The sequence below is a fragment of the Alligator mississippiensis genome, chromosome 12 (genome assembly GCF_030867095.1).
Source record: "Alligator mississippiensis isolate rAllMis1 chromosome 12, rAllMis1, whole genome shotgun sequence".
In the NCBI taxonomy this organism is placed as follows: domain Eukaryota; kingdom Metazoa; phylum Chordata; order Crocodylia; family Alligatoridae; genus Alligator; species Alligator mississippiensis.
Window position 1 is genome coordinate 56,823,148 of NC_081835.1, and position 24,364 is coordinate 56,847,511.

Genomic DNA, 24,364 nt, shown 5'->3' on the forward strand with positions numbered 1-24,364 from the left:
GGCAGTGCCAGAATTACACAGAACGCAGCGTTGTTAGCTTTACCTTCATGCTCTGCTTGGTAAGTGGTATGAACAGGCTCAGCATAGGAAGGCTACTAGATACTGTACGTGAAGTCCTGTGGTAATACTACTGGTTAACATAGTCAGAGGCACAGTATGTGGGAAGCTGAGCTGGATTTTCTGTTCCGTGAAAGTATCATTCATTCCAAAGCCCATGTGGTCTAGTGGTTCGAACCCAAGGAGGGAAGCCAGATGAGAACGGGGATTCTTCTAATCCAGTCGGAGTCATTTACACAAGGCATCTGTCCTCCTTGTGCCGCCTCAGCCAACCCAGCGGCTGCTGCAACTGGATCTTCTTTGAATGAATAAATTATGGCCAGGGGAGCATTCGGTTCAACTGCTGAAATGGCAGTCTTTAGCCTGTCATTTCTTCCCTTCTGGAAAATTACAGGGGCAGATTAGATCTCCTCACATTACTGGGACATCGGAATACAAGACAATAACACAGAAAGGGACATCGAGAAACTGATGTGTTTTACATCATGAAAAATGTTATTCATTTGGGGGGGGGAAGGAAAACTGTAAGATAATGGACTGATAAATCACCCGGCCATGCAAAGGCTTTCTGGACATTTCATAATAGATTGGGGGGGAACCAGAATTGCAGATTATACCAAACAAAAGAGGGCAAGACTGCTCTTTCACCACCCTGTAACATGACATTTTGAACATCAAATCCCACTCTTTTTCTTGCTCCATTTCCCAGCTCCTTTAGAGGTGCTGTTGTGTGGCATAAACCATGCTCTCCTCCCCAAGTTTATCTAAAACAGTCAACGGGTCTTGCTTTTGGCTTAAATCAAGCATAGCAGAAACTCTCACATTTGGAATAGGACCATGACACACCAACCTTATGGGTTTCCACTGAATTGTTTGTTTGAATTTCCCTCGGATTCAGCGACCCGATACCTGCACACGTACTTTTTTCTGGTGTCTCAGACCTGCATACCATAAAAAAGATGGGGGAGATGGATATTCTAACCCAAATGTTTGAAACCTGCCCCATCTCCTATACACAGTAGCCTGTTTCCCAAGAGACCAAAATCACTTCCCTGAGCCTCCTAGCACTTTTTCTTGGTCTGATTCTAACCTGGGACTGAATAGAGCAAAACTGCCCCTTCCTTACTACTACAGCGAAGTTGTATTTCATGGTAACATTTCCCAGTGTGGACACTGCAACAGCTGTGATGTCTGATCCACGAGCTAATATCTCCCGAGGAGCTGTAGCACACTAAGCATGCATTTCTTTCTTGTCTTTGCCCCATAAAAGGTTGAAGCAGGGTAGATTTGCATTTTATAACCAAATTAATTCAGCGATCCATAAAGGGTTGTCATCCCCGTACCTCTCCATGCATATGCAACAGTGCGAGTGGGTGTTTCCTAGCCCACTTTACTCCCATAAATCACTGTTTACTGGGGTGATGATTTCATTAACTTGGGTTTTCTCTGCCCTGAAGAGGGCCAATGATTGTGAGATTTTCCTGCAAAGGTAAACACCAGCAGTGCTAATCTTCACACCCACAGTGTGAGGGTTACACATTTACTGCCAGTAATGTTACATTTCATACCAGCAGCTGCCTCATTCTGCATTGCCCGATGAAAACTGAGCTGGTGATTTTTAAATCCTCCAAATTACACCCTGCTCTAGGCACCCTTGCGAGTGCCTTTCTATCTACGACAATCCCTAATCAAGCTGTATGCAGGGAATAAATCCTGGACCAAGGTGGGAGTAACTGACAACTGATATTTTAGAATATAAAGCAATGAATTAGGAATCAAGTGCTCAGTCTCAATGGAAAGCAGGTTTCAGAGAAATATAAAGCAAGCCTTTAACCTTGTACCCAACTTGTCCTTGTCTAAGAACAACTTAAGAAAGATTTATTTAAGGCACCCATAGGGAAGAAGTCAGTGTGCTGCTAATGAAATAGCCAAATGCAGGTGCCTGGATACCAGCAAATGGTGCCAAGTGCAGCTTGAATCTGAGGTGCATCTCCCACAGAATTCACTGGTCCAAACTCTGCAGTGCCATCAATGATGGCTTAAATTAGCTATTTGACATATGTCAGTATGGCAAGTGTAATGGGAACAAAATGAATTAGCCTGTGCTGATTTGCATTGCAATAAGCAAGTTGTTTTGAGGAACTTCGCAGTTTTCCAGGATTCTTCACCAATCATCCCCTCAACTGAAAATACAGTGTACTGGACCACCAACATGGGAGATTGCGGGCATACAAGAGATACATTAGAACCCCACACTGATGAGATTCATTTTAAACATCCCAATTTTGCTTAAAAAGAAAATAAAAATGTTGGTCCTTTGATTTGTCTTCTGGGGCCAGAATATTCGTGAGGGTATTCGTCCCTTCAAATTTTTATCCACAATTGATAGAAACATCTTATCATGATTTTTATTATTACTAGAAGATCTCAGTTTTCATTCATTTGGTTTCTGAAGCTGAAGCATGATGAAAAGTGCTAAAGATCTCAAGACTTGTGATTAAACCCTGAGAGTTGGTTCTATTGAATGATTTCTGCATGACACTTTTGCATGCTTTAGGAAGGTGTACGTATAAGCCAGTGGGTGAATTCACCAGTTAGGAAAGTAGAATAAAAATTAATAACATGCTGTGAATTTGAGACGCTTTCCTCAGGGCTGGCTGGATTAGCAAACAAGAGTTCCAAAATAGGAACAAATAAACCCAAAATCCTGGGACTGAATCATCTGTGGCTTTCCCAGCTTCCACCAGCACAGAGGAGAGGGATCATAACAGGAAAGCACAGGAGATGCTCCACCCGTCTACTACCTTTCCTGGCTATTACGGATAGCCCACCATTAGGGCTCTCCTGGCTTTTCTGTTCATTGCCCCTGCCTAAGAGGCAGGAAGCCTCATGTTGGTTTCCTGTAGCTTGCATGCTCAGTAATACCAATCCCAACACAGATCCCAGTGAATGAGTGCCCAGAAATATTAAGATTTAAAAAGTAAATAAATCCTGGATGTTTTTATTTTCCTTTTAGCTTTTAAGTCCTTACAAGTTGGATTTTCAAGCTGTTCTTTGCAAGTACAGCTGCTGGACATGTACCATTTTATTCTAAAAGAAGTAAAGACTGTCACAATCACAGGATTCCCGAGGCTCGAGATGCTGCAGGATTCCTGGGAGTTGGCAGCACTGTTTGCTCCTTATCAGGTATCCTGCAACTACTACGAGCCCCAGTTTGAATAAAATGCACTACAAGCTGCTGGCTTTGTATCAGCGTCCTTGCAGGACTACTTCTGAGGCACCACGCTGGCGCTCCAGCAGTTTTGAAGAGTAGTGGTACTTATGATTTCATTTGCTCTTTCTGATGCCTGTTGTGAGGCTTGACCATTCCCATCAGTAGGATGCGTTAAAGGCTCATGGCTTCTGATTAGCATGTGCAGAATCTGTAAATAAAATTAGTCATGTCTGATACTCACTGGAGCATCCTAGATAATTTCACATCCTTTGCACTGGGCATTTCCTTTACTGGTTTTCAGTTCCTGGCCCCACACGTCAGATGGAATCAACCTAATTGTTACTCATACAGGGGTGCTACACCTCCAGTGTGCAAGGCCATCTGGCCATGGGTCTGAAAATTTCAGAGTTGGGGAGCAGTGGCAGCTCCCCTGCTGCCAAATTTCAGACCCGTGAAGAGTCCCACAGGCCACACAACATGGTCCTGCATGCTAGATGCCAGTGCTCAGTGGGGCTGGCACACGGAGTCAAACTGATAAGTGGCCGGATTAGGTGTGCAGGGGCAGGTTGGCACACAGTTGGATTCAGCTTGCAGCAGTGGTGGTCTTAGGGTTGTTGGGGCCCTGGACAAGAGTAATTTGGGGCCCCTTAGAGGTATGTACACAGGTAAATATTAACCTGCCACAGTTGTATCATGGATCGTTTTAATATTCTTTGGGGGAATTAGATAAATAGTCAAGGGTTAAAATGCAAATAGAGCCACCTTCTTGCAAAAACTTCACCCCCCCAAAAAAAATTTGGGCCCCCTAAAGTGTGGGGCACCAGGTGGTCACCTGGTTTTCCCTCCCCTAAGGCCACTACCGTTTGCAGGGTCAAGTGGGCAAGCGCCTGGATCCAGTACACGAGATCAGGATGAACGTGGTGTCAAGCAGTTGAGCCTCCATGCTGGATTACATCCATGAACCGATACCACATATGTCAAATCTAACCGTGGACTAGCCCCACAAGGCCCAAAAGTTGAGCAGCACTGCGCTAACAGCACAGCTGTAAATAAGGAAATTTAAATGGCTGGCAGCCTTTCTCTGCAATGCATCGCATTCTGAGTAATGGCACGACATGACTCTGTGCTTATAAAATGAAATTGGCTCTTTATTAAGAGAACTGCTTACAGATGTGCTTCAACTACAGCCAGCATCCAAACCATGTGCATACCGCTGAACCTCTCGGTGCTTCCTCCAGGCTCTTTCCTCCCCATGACCTGTGCATCTCTCTCCAATTCCACACAGATCAATGTACCCCTTACCTTCCACTGCTTGGAGACATGAATGACTTCCTTTGGTTCCAATGTACTTTAGCGGCTATCCCCGGCTTAACCCAGCTTTGGTGAAAAAAAGCAAAGACTCCAATGGGAGCTTTACCTCCATATGCTAGAAGTAGAAATTGGACCCTTGCACAACATAGTATCAGTGTAAAATGCTCAACCTCTATTTTGCACAACCACTGAACACCAAATCAATGCATGCCCTGCTACTTTGTGAGCCACGCTCATTCCAAGACAGCCTAACTTATCCGACCGTTTAATACATCATTCCCTTGAAAAACAAAAGACATCTTGGTTTCTTAAGGGAGAATGTCACTGTTTTAATAACAAAGGTGCAGCTTCTCTGCTTTGACTTCTGCACTAGAAATAGCATCCAGAGATTAATCTGTTCCTGGCTTTGTTCTTTTTACAACCAGAGAATTTGCCTATAGAGCACTTTATTTCCTGCTTTTATGGAGAGGGTTAGCAAAACTGCTTATTCTGTAGCAACAGAAACAGAAGTAGCATGAGTTCCTATTGTGGGGAGATGGAGATGATAACAAATTGGATGCAAATGTTGCCTAAAAGGCCATATGCCAATGTTGTAGCCCATTTTTAAACAAATCCGCTGAGTAAAATCTTTGTATATGTTATGTTGTCGGTTAGGATCTGCAGATCTGCTTTTTTTAGCTGAACAAGCAATGACTAAACAAAGTATTGGAGGTGTGAGGCTTACACCATTTTCCCTACAGCATTGTAAAATCAGAAATAATTCTGGGGGTACAGTGGAGTAAAACTAATGTAAGCAAGGTAAGAAACAGAGCAGTGTGGGCTGCTCTTTACTATCTCCTGCCACATTAGGGCTGAGATTTTATTTCCCTCTTCCATGCTAAGGATATTTCACTGCATTTCTTCAGTCAGCTAAAGAACTCCTGAGTATAAATGCTTTGTTGCAGTCAGGTATGCAGCGTTTCTATGTGTAGCACCCAATTGGATAGATCACAGCTCTGCTGCACCTGTGCTTTCACTTCCTTACAACTTTCACTGCTGCTGAGATCTGGGCATCTCTTAGATGGCAGTTTTCCACGCAAATGGATTTTTTTCAAGAGAACGGAGCATCAGCCTAGGTTATACCACAAGCACTGGGCTGTGCTGTTAAGCGATACATTTCCTGGGGGTACCTGCCATAAAGTTCAATGTGAAAAGGGTTAATCCAGTCTGTTACCTCCTTACAAAAGCCTTTTGTCCATCCAGTGTGCTGGCTGGGGAACAGCTCAGATCAAAGCGTGTCATGTGACCACATTTGCACAAAACAGATATGGTGTCAAAATCCACAGGGACCTGGGAAGAATACCGAGGCACTCACCTAATGAGAGCACTCTGCTAAAGAGGATGAACTCCTGTGATGAAGAGGTGCTTCGCTACACAACGGCACTACTAGAGTGATCTGCTAATGGCCCACGAGGCAAGGGGAAATATTTTCATTCAACTAAAAATGAACAGGTGGGGACTTCATCACATATAGTCTGCTCCCAATCATGTGTACTATCATGTCAGAATAACGGGAGGAGCAAAGCATATAGGATCTGGGGTTGCTGTAATAAATTCAGGGTTTTCCTGTAATCCCCAGTTCAAATATTTATGTAAAATAGTAAATATCAATACAGGCTATGGGTCTCAGTAGGACATAGGGACAGAAATAACACATAAACCAGTATAAGTGATCAGAAATTGGTGCAAATCTGTAACACAGAAGTTCAGCGCACATAAACTGCTTTCAAAATGGCAGAAACTGGTTTAAAATAAACCTGGATGGATGTAGTATCAGACTTAACTGATATAGGTTAAATCAGTTTATTGAACTTCTGCCCCAGATCCCCCCCAGATTCAAGTTAACTCAGTCCCCCAGCATCCCAGATTGCTTTGCACCCCACGCCTCCCAAGCATGTGTGGACTAGCTTTCGCCCAATTCCCAAGCTGTCTGCTCCAGCCAAGCACGGAGGCATGCTCTAGTGCCCCCACCCCCCAGCCCCTCTGGCTTCTGGCTTGGGCCACTGCAGGCATGTGGCTGCATTTCCCGAATCAAAAATGAATGTCTGCTCACTTGCTTATCGGTTTGATCTGCACTGTTTAGACTAATCTGTGAAGATTGAATTGATTCAGCTTCGAGCTTTTTGACCATCTGTACTTAGCCGGGGAGTTGAAATTCCTAGTTCAGCTCTGTTCCGTGTCACTGATTTGCCGTGTGAGCTCAGACGAGTTGCTTGAGCCAGGTTCTGACGCCGTAACTCATTAAGAGTAGCAGCGCATTGTGAGTACTCTCAGGGGAATCAGTGGAACTACCTGAGCAGTAAGGACCAAGAGTCACAGTGTGTCCATGCCACAATTAGAGGTACGATTGCAGTATATGTGTAGACAATGCTGAACTGGCTTTCATCCAGCTAGCTAGGTAACCAACAGCTGTGAATATAGTGGCATGATGGGTTTTAGTGTAAGGTTACTGCTTCAGTGAGTACCCTGGAGTCTGGGGGGTTGTACAGCTGCAATAAACCCCTTTCACTGTGGCTTTACTCTGCAGAGCTAGTTAGAGTAAAGGGGCTCAGGTAAATGCCAGCCCATGTTGGAGCCATGCCGCCCAACTACAACCTAGATAAGGGGACAGAATCTGGCCCTTAACCTCCATGTACCTCAGATGCCTTCCGTGTATGGGCTCTGACACCTACAGAAGGGAGCTTTTGTGAGTTGTCAGGCCTGAGCCTGGGATACACATTCCCACTGATGACTGTTTACTCCTGCAGGTCCTGGTGACTACAGTGTGGTTTCTTGCATGAATGATTTCTAGCCACCATAAGTAAGGCTTGACAATCAGGCCCTTAATTATTTGTACAGAGCTTTCAGAACCCTGGTCAAATGTTATTAAATATGTGTTGCCTTTAGCTGTATAAAGTGACACGTGCATAAAACTATCAAGTATCCTAATTATAATTCGGCTAATATGGATATATTAGCTTTGCTGTGAATGCATGTTTCAAGGCATTATTTCCAGCCTCATTTCCACTCTGTCTGTGTTGAATGAAAATGTCTATTTATTTGGATGGCATCTTCATTTACAAAATGTGTATTAAGATGAGTCAGAACTCCTGGTAGAGGGGATACCTTTTATTAGAACAACTGGATTTTTGCACCAAAAATATTCTTTGTTTGTAAGCTTTCAGGCACAAGCACCCTTCTGCAGGCATAGAAGAAAAGATTGTAAAAGTTCTCCTAGGTAGACATGAAAGTTCATTTTTACCTAGGAGAACTTTACAATCTTTTCTCCTGTGCCTGAAGAAAGATGCGTGTGCCCAAAAGCCAGCAAATAAAGATTTTTATGTATTTATTTATTTATTTTGCAAAAATCTAGTTATTCTAATAAAAGGTATCACCTCTATAACAAGTTCTGATTCCTCTTGCCACTAGACCAGGGGCGGGCAATTATTTTGAGCAGAGGGCCACTTACTGAGTTTTGGCAAGCCATCGAGGGCTTCATGACAGGCAGCCAGAGACAGATGTATATTCATTTTCTAAATTTTTGAGGGGCCCCGCGGGCTGGATAGTATGGCCTGGTGGGCCACATCCAGCCCGTGGGCCGCATTTTGCCCACCCCTGCACCAGACCAATACGGCTACAACCTGGATATCTGACCTATTAAGATGAGTGGAACTGATGATGGGACACAGAAGTATGAGAGGAGGGGTAGTATAGATTTGTGGCAGGGACACTGGATTGGGGATAAGGAGGGAGGGGGTTTTAATTTGACCACAGGATGTGAAGCTGCTGGCGGCATCAAGTCTGCCCAGAGGGGTGCTACAAGGTTCCCACAAGCCCCGCTCCTTAAGAGCCAGCCAGGACAGCCTAAGAACAAACTGTGCTGGCCTGAAAGGAGCATGGCAGAGCAGACAGGGGATGGACTAGTTCAGGATCTCCCTGGGTTTACCCCCACTACTTGTAAACCTCCAACTGCAGCTGAAAGCTCCTGTTCCCACTGACACACTATGAGGGGGAGCACAACCCGGGAATGGGAAAATGTGATGTATGGAAATGAGGAAACCACCCCCCTCCCAACTTTACACAAGGAGGCAGCCTCCTCTCTTTCCAACTCTGCCTCCCTTATGCCCTGTTCTGTGCAGGCAGGCAAGGCGTGTCTTCGTGCTCCGTTGCTGTAATAAGCAGCTCCTAGTTGTGGTTGTTTGATGTTGGTTTTCTACCTTTATTTTGCTTGGTTATTTCTGGCGAAGGGACGATTAAGTCTTCAGTGGGTGTTTGGTGTGTCAATAGCTATAATTAAGATTCTGTGGTTCTCTTGCAAACTCTGGAATCTATCATTTTCAGCAAGCTCTCATCCTAATACTCCTAGAGTGAGAGGGTGGTCTTTGTCTGTTTGCAGAAAAAAAACCCGATCAAACCATCAAGTAAAATGCTGATCATTGACACTTACAGATGTTTTAACTCCATGTTATTTTCTTTCTTTGAAAAAGCTTGTGCTTCTTTCTGTCTTCCAAGTAGCACTGGGGAAACGTTCTGCATAGAAACTGGTTTGTTTCCCTCGGGGGTTTTTTGGCCTTCCATTATGAGACAATTCAGGACGGAGGAGGTGGAGTGGGGAAGCACAGACAAGCTGTTTACTTTCTCCACAAACTCTCAACAGTGACACTGTATCTGGACAGGCGCAGTTTTTCTACCTCCCATCATTAGAAATGCGAACTCTTGGAAATTTACAGAATGACCTGGGTGTTTAAGGAAAATCTTTGGGTTTGGGGACCTGGAAGCCTTATTCTTGGATTCTTTCCCCTGCTCTGCCACTCATGTTCTCCGTGACCTAGGACAAGTCATTCACGGCCTGGTTTTCAGAGGTGTGCTGGGCTTGCCTGGTTCCCATGGATTTCCATTGGAGCCGTGAGTGCTCAATGCCTTTTGGAAATCCGGCCACTTAACTTGGGGCTTTCAATATATACATCTATAAAATGGAGGGGCAAATGACTTACCTAGCTCACAAGAGTATTGAATTAAGGATCATACTCATAATTACAAAATGCCTCCAGATCCTATGAAGAATGGTGTGTTAAAAATGTCGAGCGTTATAACAGTCTGTTCATCATGTGCTTAGGAGTGACAGGTCAGGGGTTTTGGGGTGGGGGGTGAGAGGACTGAGCCCTGTGTTACCTGCACCATTTAAAAACAGAATGAGTTAGGGCAGGGGTGGGCAATTATTTCAGGTGGAGGGCCGCTTACTGAGTTTTGGCAAGCCATTGAGGGCCACATGACAAGCAGCCGGGGCAGATAAATATTAATTTTCTAAATTTTTTAAGATTCGCACAGGCTGGATAGAATAGCCTGGCAGGCCACATCCGGCCCATGGGCCGTGTTTTGCCCACCCCTGAGTTAGCCACTTGACATGGCATGGCTATGGGGTGCACTATATCAGCTGGTGCATAGCATACCCAGGAAGAGGCTTTGTATCTCCTCATGCATATGACATATTGACTGGTATGAATATTAAGAAAATATTAATATTTTCAGTATTATTATCAGGTTTTGAAGAAGTAAAGTATGATGTACTCCTACTCCCCTCCACTTGATTAAATTAATTCAATACTTGTTATGATGAATGCACATCTGGTCTACTTGCTAATTAACAAAACACTATTTAAACCATTCAGAACAAGGTAATTATAATGAAACAATGAGCAACAGGAAGAGACAAAAGGAACTAGTTCTTCAATTTAAAAACTGCTTAAAAGGGGTTAACATGACCGATCGAAGGAACTGTAGGGGGAACAATATAGGAGGAGAAAAGCAGACTGGACAAAAAACTTGAGTTGAAGTTGACAAAAGATAAATTTAGCTTATTTACAAAGAAAATCTTAAGGCTGGTGAGGTCAGTTTGCCAGTGGAAAAGTTTGATGATGCACAAGTGAGACGTTCCGTATTATGGGAGGTTGTCTTGGCATTAAATCAGTTTGGCTATTCATTTCTGAAATACTGGAAGAATTATTAGTGTCATTGTTTCTTGTTGTTTTGGGGTATAAAACTTGACCCTGATATAAAGCTGTTCAGGCAGTTACAAGACCCTTGTTGACCCCCAGAGGCTTTTCAAGATTGAAGGAGGGAGCGACCAAACTTACCAATTGATAACTGGGTCTTCAGCTGTTGCCACTGGGACTTGCACACTCCTCAGCTAAATGATCATAATGCACAGGGGCCAAATCCTTCCCTCAGTTACTCCGTTGCTAAATCTGAAGCAAACTGTACAGAAATCAACTGCATTTATACGAGCAGTAATGGTAAGCTGGATTCTCCACATGGAGAGTTACAATTTCCTCGCCCTGTAATGAAACTCCCATGACGTCCTTCTCACAACCCATCAGGAGCTGTAAGAAAATGATCACAGTGTGACTAGGAACAATTTTTGGCTGTGGTTAACAAATAATAGGGATGTTGCACGTGTTTGTTTTTTTTAAATGTTTGATTTTGGAAATGTAAGCCAAAGCACCTCTTGTTTAAAAAAGGCATTATGAGATGATCACTGCATCTAGTTACTTATTTCTATTACCAATGTGCAAGACCAGGCATCTCTGAAAACTCTGAACCAGATTTTCGGCTGGGATCAGCATTTGCAGCTCTATTGGAACCAGAGGAACGCTCAGTTTCTGGCAGAAAGTAGATCTGGTGTTTGTTGAAGCCCCCTGGACACATGTTAACAGACCATATAACCTAAACCTAGTAGCTGGTTTAGGAGTCTCCCAACAACCTCTGGTAAAAGAAAAAAAATCTCCCTCTACTAACTCCTTCAAGTAAGAATGTAGATACCTCTAAGCAGGAGAATTCAGAAAGTCCCTTTTAAAAACTGATTTGATATTATAGTAATAGCGACCCTATTATCTAGGATTAAACAGTGAGATATTTTTGACTGGAAAATCATAACTGAAAAAATGGTTTCTTGTTCCATCCTTAATCACATTGGAGAGATCCTAATCATGCAGCAGACATCAAATTACTCCCGTTGGCTGCCATGACTTTTCAGCCTAAACTGCTTCCAAGAATTACTGAGCAGCATGGGATCTGGTCCAGGTGTATAACTGAGTAGGATTTGCTTTTGGCTGAGAAACTACCTTCTCGGACATAGGAGATGGGATCAGGGAACCTAATGCTCTGATTATTGCTTAAATGAAAGGGTTTATAATTCATACAGAACAGATAGACATACCCTGGAGACTTGACATTGGGGGGCAAAGAACAAATCCTACACTGAAAGACCTTCCCTTTAATGGAACAACCGGTTTAGGAGGGGTACAGGTTGGAGTGGGTTTATGCTAGTAAAAATCTTATTAAAGTCAGGGCATGATCCCAAACCTATTGAAGTCAATGAGAGTCTTTCTGTTGAGTCCCTAATTTCCTTTGGATGTGATATCTACATCAGAAGAGCAACAGCAATGCTGATAAATTGGTTTATATTATCTGACTTGCTAAAGTGTTAACCATTTTTTATTTCTGAAGTGTTCAGCCTAAACCATAGAGATGCTGAGTGTCTTGAACTGACTTCATTTGCAGTAGAGTGTAATCAGTACTGCTCATAACCAAGCCATTCTCTCCAAGCAAATACAGTATCTGTTTTATCATAGTACAATGACCAATGGGCTTTTGTCCCCTGCTGGCAGCTCCTGCAGTGAAATCCCTTCTTAATGAATAGCATGCTATACAATTAGGTTTAAATTTAAAAAAAAAAATTAAAAATCTTCCGTAAAATCAGTTTCAATCACTTCATTTTATTTCACGCTCCGCCTGGGAGAGGGGATTTATTTCACTGTTGGGTATATAAATATTGACTTGATTTTTTGGAATTGGAGGAATAGACACACAACCAGGTCTCTTATTAGTTCTTATCCAAACATCAGTAAATACTCCCTTTCTGTAATGCCCCCAGTTTGAAGAACTTTACCAAATACTATTGCTAGGGAAGTGGCAGGAGAGGGAGCACGCAGAAGAGAACAGGGTTATTTGCTGTAGGGAGAAAGGCCTATTAGTTTTGATGAAGATGTGTAAATTCTCACTTAACATAGAAGGCATTCCGGCACAGGATCTCACTGTAAAATGAGCTGTGCTTCCTTTTTATACATGGATAATGCAACAATGCAAGACAAAGAATGAAAATCTAGCACCGTTTTGCTTAAAGTGGTTCGGATCAAGCCAATCCAATGCATTATACAGCAGTGTAACTGCCTAGTGGATGCCAGAAAATATGGCTGAACTTGGTGGTTAATATCAAATGTCTTAGTACGCAATTTTGCAGCCGGCTATAAATTAACAGCTCCTAAATGAACTACACATCTTTGTGCTGAAAGTCCATGGAGGATATAAGGGCTGGCTGGGAAATAAGTTCGAACCTTTTCCTGAAGATCAGAAGTATTGCTACTAACACTAACATTTAGCTCATCTACAGTGCTTTTTATGTGTAAATGGTGAAGATGTTTACCGAAAGGATAATCACTATCATCATTTTCATTTTATAGATAGGGAAGATGGAGCACAAAGGTGTTGATGTTAGGTCTTCATGCCCATGCAGCAGATTAGTGTCACAACTAGGAACAATCTCCATGCCTTTTGACTTTCCAGCTACCACCCTGCCTATTGGATCTCACTGCTTCATGACAGAAAACATTGCAATTAAGAAGCCAAATGGATACCTTATGTTTCAAGTCAACTGACTGCATCACTTTTCATATGGATGTCATTTGGATTTTTTTCAAAATTCCCTTCTTTTTTTGGTCAAAACTATTTCATGATTTTTTTTGCATGAAAAAAAAACCTGACCATTTTTGCAAATTGTTTTGGTGAACCTGAAACTGCATTTCTTTGGTTAACAATCTATTTTAATGAAAATTTTCTCCCAGCTCTATTTCAATGGGCATTGGATCAGGTCCTAGTGTCTCACCTGGGTCAAGATCTTGCAATGGTTTCAGGATGGGTGGACAACTCACATTGTGGCTGTCTACTTGAAGAGTAGTTCTCCTACAGGCAACATAAATACCAGGTCCTCAAACTTGGCTGCTCGATACTGCATGGTTTTCTTTGAAGAATCTCTGGAAGGACACGATTGTTCTGGTCCCGGTGGTTTATCTTATTCAAGTGGGTGTGCAAACTGGGTGGTAATAAATAGGATTATATTATGCTTTAGCATGAACAGTAATACTTATGTCTTTTCCACCTTCTACCATTTAAAACAGTCAGCTCATCCCTTGATAGGACATATAACCCCACCAGTTACTCCTTTTGTACAGGAACATATTTTAATCGGAGCCAAATAAAAGTACCTGGGTTAGTTCTTCTATTTCCAAAGATGCTCTTGGAGCATAACTGCTCCAGGAAGAAAATATGCTAAATTTCTGTAGAAAAAGATCGCTTTACTTGAATACTACCCAACACAGACGTTGGTTAGTTCCCAACTGATCGGTGTCCTGTAATCAAATGCTACAGTCGTTTGACAACAGCCCTTGATGTTTGCTGATACATTTCCACGTTGACCTAGCAAACCTTCAGGACTGTGGATGAATTATTGTTTTATGTGAACAACACTTCAGTACCCTACACTTGTTTTAATGAGAGAAGGAAACATGGGTTGTGGTGTCCCTCTATTCATTTCAGAATGTCATATAGGATCGTTATAACTAGCCTTGTCAGGATTTGATTTTTATGGGTAAACAGTAAACGTTGATTTGACCTCACTCACAGACCAATAAAAAAATATTGTCATCATTAATAATCAAAATTTATAAGGGGATGTATGGAAATGATGGCTGACGGAGTGTGTGATGATGTGGGAGCAGTCCTACAGAACTGTGCGGACTGTAGTTCGACTGCAACTCCCAGAAACCCCAGGGGACTGGGAACACGAGAAGAGGAAGTGACAAAGCAGATGAGGGAGCCATGGGGGAGTGGGGCTGGGCTTGGTGGCAGCTGGTGGCAGACCGACAAGAGTTGTGTTTGTCGCAGCAGGCGGTTACACTGCACAAGCCTGAAAGCTTAAATCGATAAAAATCAAAATAAATGCTTAAAGACAAACATTGATTTTATCCGTCAAAATTATTAAAAAATAAAAATGGAATTCTGTCAAGCCTAGTTATAACCTGTCACATGGTAAAGAGGGGCAAGAAAGCTTCATTTAACAGCTTGTCCAGAGGATGGGGCCACTAACAGTATGTTCTGCTTTCCAATAGTGCCCAATACCGTCACTCTTTGGAAGAAACCTAAGCTCAGGTGGGTGATTTGAACCTATGTCAGAAACAGCTGTCAAGCCAAGTGAATGTAATAAAGGGATATATCTGAAAGCCTATATACACCTCTAAACATACCATTGTGTTGTCTGGCATGACTTGAGTTGTCCATCTAAGGTGCTTCTTGTTTGTAGCATGGGTTGGACAACACATTAAAGCAAATTACAATGCAGCTCTTCAAAGTCTTAATAGAAGTGTACAACAAAGCCGTGACCAGCCACCTGTGTTTCCTTAGGGAAAGGAGGCTTGGATGTGTTTCACTGCACTGTGATTTATTTCCATTCCAATGGAAAAAGGCCACGTTAATAATTAACAGTGATTCCAGTCTGCTAGCGACTGCCATGCTGTCCGGCCCAGTGTGATGCGGCATAGCAGGAACGCACACAAAATCCATCCTTGCCAGACATGGCATCTCAGCAGTGATGGTCAAGAAACAATGGCCCTTAGCATTCCAGCAAAGAATGTAAAACTTGTTACACCAAATGACTGCATGAGTTCAAACATGTCACCACTAGCCTGCAGAACTGCCAGCCCAACTGGAAGGCACAAAATAGGGTATAATTTGTCAAAAAGGCGGCAGAGGGAGGAAAATAAGCACCCGGCAGTAACCCAGATCCATATATGGCTCCCACCTTACTGTGCAGCTCCTGTATAATCAAAGTTGTCCTTGAGGCACTGTTAATGAGACACATACTAGTAGCACATAACAGCTCTCTGCACCTCTCAAAAGGGGTTGAACAATGATGCTGGGTATTAAAAAATAGGACGTCATAAGCAATGTTTTGCTCTTTATTCTGAAGAAACCTAAAGCCCTGGATCACATGATGTCATGACTGAAACTAGAAAAGGAGGAAGAAGCATGGGAGTTTTCCTTAAAATATGTAAGTGTTGGCTAAAAAGTGATGCCAAGACCTGAATTCTGCACTCAGTTCGACCCCAATCTTGCAGTGAGATGATCATAGGCAGTGCCCTCTGCATAAGCAAGGTGTCGACTCAAGAACAGCTTGTTTCAGGGTGGTGGCCACTGTGTGTCATTTGGGGAAGAACTTGGTCCATAAACTATACAGTGAACTCATCAGGACCAGAGCCATTGAAAATGAAAGCTATAGAGTATGCAACTAATGAGGAGTTTGAAAATCCCAAGGATGATTGGGTCTAATGAGTGAATCAGTAACACGCAGAAGTGAGTTGCGATAGCATGTGGAACAACAGGCCAGGTTCACCACTTAGAGTAAGCAGTGGCACCTGCATTATGGAGATGTGCCTACTTACTCCAGCAGTAAAGCTGGCCAACATTTTAGAGAGTAATAAAGGAGTGAATGGATCATCCCCCCATCCACCAGTTCTAAAGCCTGAGCTCCAGACAGCTGGGGCCTGGTTATCCCATCAGCGGTGGGCATACTCCTCCTGTGAAGCTACCGCACAAAACAGTGAATGACTTGGCTCCTCAATGTAATAAAGCAATAGCTGGAAAGAGTGGATTGGAGCCTGACTGTGCATAATTGTGAAAACCACACTTGCTGCTCCTTTAGTGATGGCATGATCCATTGCAAAGGCAACAGAAGCTACCGTGGTAAAACTTAGTGTAGCATATTCTGGTCCCTGTTACAAATGAAAAATGAAGCTTTTTCTGGTGCTAACGTACCTCTCTCTGGCTTTACCAATGCCTGCTTAGCAACTATGCTGTACTGTGGACAAAGGATCCTGGGCACCCAATCCTGCAATGGCTTGAGCCCAGTGTAAATCCAATTGACTTCAGGGCCTGAAATCAGCCACTGAAGGAGGTGAAATGGGATGAAGAACTTCTCACCTCTGTGTAGAGGACTCAAATCCAGCCCAGGCTGGCAGAGACTAAAACTAGCTTCCCTACTCACAACTATTTAGTGATATTTATGAAATGGAGACCTATATGTACAATGGTCCACTGCACTGGTGCAGGATGAAAGTCCAAATGGAAACAGGTCTAATTCACTACTCCAGGGGGACTGTATGTATTGCACTAATGAGCTAGAAGGATTGTCTATAGAGTAGGAAGGAGACTTCCATCCCAGTGGCTTATTCAATCCTTCCTTTGCGCTTGTCTTGCCAAGGTAGCATATAGGAACAGCAGCTATGTTCCAGGGTAGTAGTATTTTTTATGCAAAATTTTGTGCAAGCCACTAAACAACTGTCAAAAGGGGCAACAAATGTAGCTACCCCGGGCTGCGTTGGAACCATCAGCCAAGAGGAGATGAAAGGCTCTTTCTACCACCTCACCTTCTTCTGTGGGATGATGCATGCCACCGACTTTTCCTGAGCCTCAGATTTTAGGCTGCCCCCATGCCTTTTGCCTGGTCACACTGCAGATTTAAATCTAAGGCATTTATCTAAATTAGAGCTATGCATCTTTATTGTGTGAATTTCAGGGGCAGTAAGTGGTCCAGGACACCATTCAGAACTTGGTCTGAGAGGAGTGACGCAGGTAAAAATGACTGCACTGGGATTCAGCAAGGACCAAGTCCTAGGACCAAGCCAAACTGGAGAAGAGCGTGTCAGGGTTAGCTGCTGGAATTCAAGTGCTGCCTGGAGTTGGACATTGCTGGTTGTAGAGCAGAGCTGCATTGCAAACCTTTCCATTACTCCTGGGCTCCTTCTCACTCAATCTTCCAAGAGAAACAAGGTTATGAAATGTATTATATTAATAAACACCTTGATGCTTAACCAGATTCCAAGCTATAGATCCAAAGAAGTGAGGATTAATTTTCCTGGAAGTTAACTAAATATGGACAAATATTTTAAATATGGTGCTTATTCCCCCTATAATGACATGTTTCTTTTTTGAAGGGACACTTTTTTTCAAAATCCAATGCACTCCTCACTGTTTACAGTGCTGTGTGGTGGGTGGGCAGTGGTGTTTTTTCCCCTCCCTATTTTTTCCTTAGTTCAGCTAGTGAAACTAGAATGGTCCATTTCAGTTTGGCTTTGGGTGAGGTTCAGTTTCTCATGCTTCCCCACCCTGCTAATGAACGTGAGTTCACAATACGGCATTATAAAACCTTTGTAAGTGGCTTTCATTGAAATTTGGGAAACAGGAGCCTGTAAAATGTATTTCCATGCTAATTATGCAATGTGTTTGGCTTGTTTATTTGTTTTGCTTCTTTTTAAAGAACAATTTCTACATTCTGAACCTGAATTTACATGGCAGTCGGTACTGCTGACGTGGCACGGGTTCTTGTTTTGTGTGAAATCATTCACTTCTTCTAACTTCTAAGAAACCAGTCCTGGAAATGCATTCATAATTCCCATCCTACAGATGCTTTATATTTATGTTTAGCTTGATCTTCTGGGAGTTCAAGTATTTTATTCAGGCACGTATGTGTAAGATTTTGCAGATCAGGGCCTGAGCCTGTTTCATTTCAGGTTTTAGGGCAGGGGCAGGCAATTATTTCAGGTGGAGGGCCGCTTACTGAGTTTTGGCAAGCCATCAAGGGCCACATGACAGGCAGCCCAGGGCAGATTAATATTAATTTTATAAATTTTTTAGGGGCCCCGTGGGCCGGATAGAATGGCCTGATGGGTCACATCCAGCCCCTGGGTCGCATTTTGCCCACCCCTGTCCTAGGGAAACTGCTGTGGTGCTGAAGAGTTGGGAATGGCTCTGTTAATAACATACAAATCATATATGTACGTATGCTTCTACCTCCACCGTTCTTCAACACTTTTTCTCCTCTCTTGCTCTGTCTCTTTGATAAGATACCTCCCCACCTGGGCTGAAAAGCCACCTTTTGTTCTTTTCCTGATGGTGGATTTCTTGGATCGGGAAGGTTTAATAGAATTGACGCTGACTGGTTTTGGAAGGGATATGCAAGTATAGGGCAGGAAGGAGAAAGGTGTGTTTTATACTTTAAAGACTTCTCAGTGACTAAGAACGTAATCCTGCTCCCAAAACTTAAAACGGGTCCCTGCACGAATGCTGCAATCAGCCTGTGCAAATGAACTTGCATTGGGTTAAGGCTGAAATTGCTCATCTCTTCCCAATTATCCAGATGTAGAGGTGCATGTTTGCATGTCTGTACATTTCTCTTAGTCATATGTACCGTCTTCTCTACCTTGTGTACAAGAACAAAGAAATGTGAGATCATGCAACCTATCCAGCAAGTAGCTGGATCCACTGTGCTTGTTATGATTTTTCATTGCTCAGGACTTCATCCCATAAAGCAAACAAGGAAATTAAATGCCAAGACTTCAGAGCAAAGGTACTCTAGGTTTTTTATACCTACAGAAGTTGGATGAGGCCAAACCAAAATTCCAAGAAGCAACCATAGCTCTGCCAAAGTGCAGGTATATGTTAAGGAGGAAAAGTCCAAAACAATGTGTTGGATTATGCTGGGGAAGGGATGAGTTATGGCAGAAACCATGGTTTTGGGCCACATGATGAGGTCTTTATGGGAGGCAAAGCTTCCATCACTTGATTATGGTCCCTGGAACCCGGTGCTTGGCATTTCCTGACCTGCACGCAGCGTAACATGTCTCCTACAAACCTGCCATTCAGCCACTGTAGGTGTTTGGATGTCTGCAAGGAGGGTGCCCATCCCTGATGGATACACTTTGGGGGCTGACTATTTTCAAAGGATCTGACCACCCCGAACAGCCACACGGCAGCTGTGAGTTGGGATGCTCTGCAAGACCCTCCTGAGGGTATCACCCAAGGAGTTTGGAAAAGGGCAGTGGAAGAGGGCCTTGACCTTGCTGCAGAGCTCAGCATCCTGCAGGACCTGCCTGGTGCTGCAAACCTGGTGGTAGGAGGCATCTCATCTTTTTGTGCTGAGCCACCATCAGTAGCTGCTTTCTAAGAGAAATGAGATCTTGTTCCCCCTGGCCCGCTGCAGCTGTCCCGCTGCACTCCCGCCGCAGCCTCCCTCCCTTCGGGGAGCGCCGTGTCGCTGCCCTGCCTCCCCGGGCCGGCTGCAGCGTGGACCCTGCCCCCTGGAGGCAGGGTCCTCGCTCATTAGCCGGCTGTTTGCTGAAACCGGACACCTGGCGCACTGGAGCCAAAGCAGAGTCCCCGGCTGCTGCTATTTAAAAGGACAAGGGCAGCCCTTATGATTTTCCACCTCTCTTCACATCAGGAGTCTCCCCAGCTCCCTGCCCCTCCGAGCCCAGCGCCCGGCCCCCGGCCCCCCTCCCTTCCCCACGGCCGCATCCATGAGCCGCCGGCGGAGCAGCCCGGGGCACCGCCGCCCGCCCAGCCCCCGGGCCAGGATTAGCTGCTGAGCTCGCCGGGCAGCCGCGGAGCCGGCCGGGCCCATGCCCCCGGGGGCGGCGGCTGCTTCCCGGCCCGCCCGTGCTGCCCAGGGGCACGTGTGAGCCGCGGGGCGTCCAGAGGTCGCACAGCCCCTCGCCTCGCCTCTCCTCGCCGCGCCGCGCCACGCAGTAAGTGCCCGGGCCGGGAGCGCGCCGGGACCGGGGAGCGCACGTCTGTCTGTCCGCTCTGCTGCGCGGGCTAAAGCGGAGCGCTTCTCCCGCCGCGTCCCGTCGGTTTCTGCAGCGGATCCTATTGATTTATGGCAACATTTCCAAGGGATCTTCTGAGTGAAGGGGACAGTGCCACCCCCCCTTGCCCCTGCACTGGGGCGTCTAGGGGGTGGGGGGGTCGGATGGGGGCAGAGCTCGCAGCATCGCAGCCACCTGCCCCATCAGCTGCCAGCAAGCCCGAGACAAGGAGGCGGGGGGAGCAGCGAGGGGAGGGATCAGGCTCTTGCTCACACCCCTCGGCAGCAGGGGGAGAAATCTTCGATGTCCCTTTTCTTTTTGTCTCTTGCCGGCTGCTGCCGAGAGCCGGCGGCGGGCAGAGCGGCCCGGGGAGGGGGGTTTCTCTCGCAGGTTTGCAGCCCAGGTTGATGCCCCCGTTGTGAGCCCCCTGGGCAGGCCGGGCCGGCTCGGCTCCGCTCCCCCGGGAGAGCCGGGGAGAGCTCGTGCGGAGCTCCCCGGGCTGCCGCTGCTGGTGCGTGGCTGCGGCGGGGCGGAGGAGGGCAGCAGCGAGAGGCATCCCTGAAATCATTTTCATTTCTCCAAATCTGCTTCTTTTTTTTTTTTTTTCTTTTTTTTCCTCTTTTTTCCCCCTCCTCCTCTTCCCTCCGGGTCCAGAGGAGAGCCGCGAGGGGGGCGGGAAGCACATCTGCCTGGCAAATAAAGATAAGCAGTGCCAGCCCCCAAGCAAAGCAAAGCAAAGCGAAAACCCAATGTAACAACTCAGGAAAAAAAAAAAAACCAAACCAAAACAAAACCAAAAAAAAGCCCTTTCAGCCAAAGGACTTTGGAAATAAGGGATCGCAGAAATTGCACTAAGGAAAAAAAAAAAAAACCAGAAAAAAGAAAAGAAAGAAATCCAGCCAGCATGGGCCAGCCTCTCTTCCCAGCTTGTACTTTGTGTTGTGTCTCCTTTTCCCCAAGGTAATTGCAGTCTGCCGAGAGGGAGTTAAATGGGATTAAAAGACCCGTGTAAGCCAAAGGACCCAGAAGAAAAGGAGGAAGGAGGTGGCCGTCCGGGCCGGGGGGTGTCTTTGGCACGGCCGAGCCCCTTAGAGAGCCAGAGAGCCGCGCTCCTGGGAAGGATGCACCCACAGCCCGGCCGGCTCCCCGCGGTCTGATGGATCCCTGCGAAACTCGCCCGGGAGAGACAATGCACTAAACGTGATGGAGCCGGGAGCAGAGCCGGTCTCCAGACTCCGAGCAGCGGCGGCCAGGGGGTGAGTACAAACTCCTGACTCTCCCCGCGTCGGGAAGGGCCGGGAGAGGAGCTCCGCTGCCGCGTGGTGCGGGTCGGCTCGGGCTGCAGGGACGCGCGGGGCCGGGGCGCTGGCCGCGGGCTGCAGGGGAGAAGGAGGCTGCCAGCCGGGCCTCCCCCCGCTGCATGGGAGCAGCTCCCAGCCCTGCTGAGACGCGGAGCGCTGCCCCCGCGGAGCCTGCAGCCGCGGCAGCTCCCCGCGAGCAGGGGGCCGCGCGCCGGGGATCCGCGGGCCGGGGGTGTCTCCGCTCAGCGCGGCCGGGGCCAAGGAAGGGTTAAGGCGCTGGTTGCGTTGTCGGATGTGATGATGATTTACAGACACTCCCTTGGCGCGGCCGGAGCCTCTCGCCTGGGCAGAGTTGTGTGCTCGCCGCCGGGCTGCCAAGGGGGGTGTGATCTGGGGGAGGGGGAGGCGGAGTGAGTGCAAGCCCCCCATCCTTCCCAGGGCGCTCTGCTGGGCTTCACCCTGCAGTCAGCTTGCAGCTTGGGGTGCCCAGGGGAGTGAGGGGGCTCAGCTCCTTGGGGCTCAGCGCAGGGAGGCTGTGGGGCAGATGGGGTGCTTCCCCCACAGGCTCTGCCAAGCTCCCATTGCCCGCGTGCTTCTGCACTGAATTGTAAATGTTCCCTCTGGGCCCAGAGCTGGCTGCAGCCTGTCTAGAGATGCTGGTGCCTGGCGTGCGTCTCCCAATCGCACCCTCTTCTTCGGGCCGGGTGTGGGTTTGAGCGAAGCATCCTCTGGGCGGGGGTCTGAGCTGCTGGTCAGGAGTGTAAGAGTAGGAGGGAGATGGTTAGCCAGGGCTGACCCACTAAAGTTGGCCTGTGACAAGGCAACGGGAAAAGGCCTCGGGTGGAACAAGGCAAGGTCGCTGTTCTGGGCTTGAGCTTGTCAGCGTGCTAGGGGAGCGCCCTTAATGGTGGCAGAAAGATGCTGCTTGAATCCAAAGGAGAATCCGGATACCACTGAGGAAGCGGCTAGTCAATCAGGAACCCAGAAGCAGGGACAAGGGACTGCCGCATGGTAGCTCCCCGAGCGGAGCGCCCTTCACTCATATTCTAATATATGACTATCCCAGGACAGCCTTGTGCACACGCTGATATAGCATGAGACTCCAGCTTGGTTCTGTGACATTGTCTCAGCTTCTGTCCTTCCTGGTAAATTGCATGTGTATGTGCGTCTGTGTGTCATTTTTCGGTCAAATTATCTTTTTTTAGCTAAATACCTTGCGAACACGTTGCTGATTCTTTCTCTTCTCAGCAGAGGTCGCTTGCCACCCTTCACATTATCCCCCGATTTTTATTTGTTCATATTTATATTTGCTCAGAGAAGGCTGCAACTAAAATATGCCATTTCCGCTGCTCACTGTATATATTGAGGCCTCTTGTCTTAGCAAGTATCCCCTCCCCCTGAGCATGCTTGTGTCTTTATCAAGGCATGATACTGACTGCGTGCTTATTCTCAAAACGGTTTAGTTCATTCACATCACAGCACTGCTGTACAATGGGACCGTATTTGTGCACCCACACGCTGTGCTGGTGGTACCTGTGCAGTCCAGTGCCCCTAAAGCACCCCTTGCAGAGTGGCCAGGATTCTTGTCAGCAGCTGGGGAGGCAGTTATGGCAGATGGAGTCTGGAGGACTAGCTCAGCCAGCACCTATGCTATGGAGAAACAATTGTAGGATTCCCTGAGTGAAGCTGAAGGCTTCATCCCAGCCGGGATAACCAAAGCTTGTAAAATCATGAGGACATCCAGCATCATTGCAGGCTTTACAAGCTTAAGGGGCTCCTTTTGATGGTGTGTTGCAATGGCTTTTCAATGTACACCAGCTTTCTGAAGCCACAGAGCAAGTTTTCATACTCTGCCGCTGATTGATTATGACTGTGTCCAGGCCACGAGAATTTCATGGTCCTCAGCCATAGCTACATTTGCTTGATTGGACCCACATTGCACAAGTGCCAACTAACGACGATGGAGGAGGATTGCCTAATGTTTCTGGAGGCCTCTGTTGCCTGCCTGCTCTCTGTCCCGGCACTTCTGCACTGGCATCTTAGAGACACGCTTCTTTGTACTTGCTCACATCTGCTGGCCCTTCGTGTGCCAAACAAGAATACCTCAAGACTGACGTACAGTATTTACCTGCAGCCCTGGCTGCCACCAAGGCAGACTGTAATGCATCAATTACTAAGGAAACCTAGAAAGCCCATTTTGGGTGCCAGCTTATATGTAACAGGAAATTACTGCCCCAGGCATTTTACGCAGGCAATTCTGTGATAAATTATAGCAAACCTGGACAGACTAAACAACAGGAGTAACACGCTGAGCCTGAATGGAGAGTGTTCACTGGACAGTCTGAGATAGTCAGGGAGGCATGAGATCTATCTCTGCAGGCTCTTATATGGGACCGGGTATGGTAGTAGCCTCAGGGTAGGATGGACATTCAGAAGAACAGCACATTAAGCAGGGATTTCAGAGATCAGAGCTTGCTTCCCAGGTTGGCTGTGTCTCTGTGCTCAAATCATCCAGTCTCCCCTTTACCTTGATGCCGTCGCCATAAAAGGCGGGGAAGAGCTCCCTATAACACAGGGGCATTGTTGGGGTTGTGCATGGATAGCTGTGAGGTGCTCAGTTACTGGATGACTGTATAAATGCCAAGTGAAGGTGCTCAGGGAAAGAAGGTGAAAAGATACTGTACACACTTTATTTCACTGTGCTACACATA

General features: G+C 46.1%; 1 protein-coding gene across 3 annotated transcripts in view; it reads left to right on the forward strand.

Moving 5' to 3' along the window:
* Positions 1 to 19,976: 19,976 nt before the first annotated feature.
* LOC102575623 (collagen alpha-1(XXVII) chain B) overlaps positions 19,977 to 24,364 on the forward strand; it is a 226,635-nt gene continuing 222,247 nt past the window's right edge. The window contains exons 1-2 of one of the 3 annotated variants that reach the window (XM_019475657.2): positions 19,977 to 20,292; positions 21,313 to 21,608. In XM_019475657.2, the coding sequence (XP_019331202.1) occupies positions 21,556 to 21,608 (53 nt within the window). In that variant the 5' untranslated portion in view covers positions 19,977 to 20,292; positions 21,313 to 21,555. The other 2 variants (XM_019475658.2, XM_014608190.3) reach the window with 2 other exon arrangements.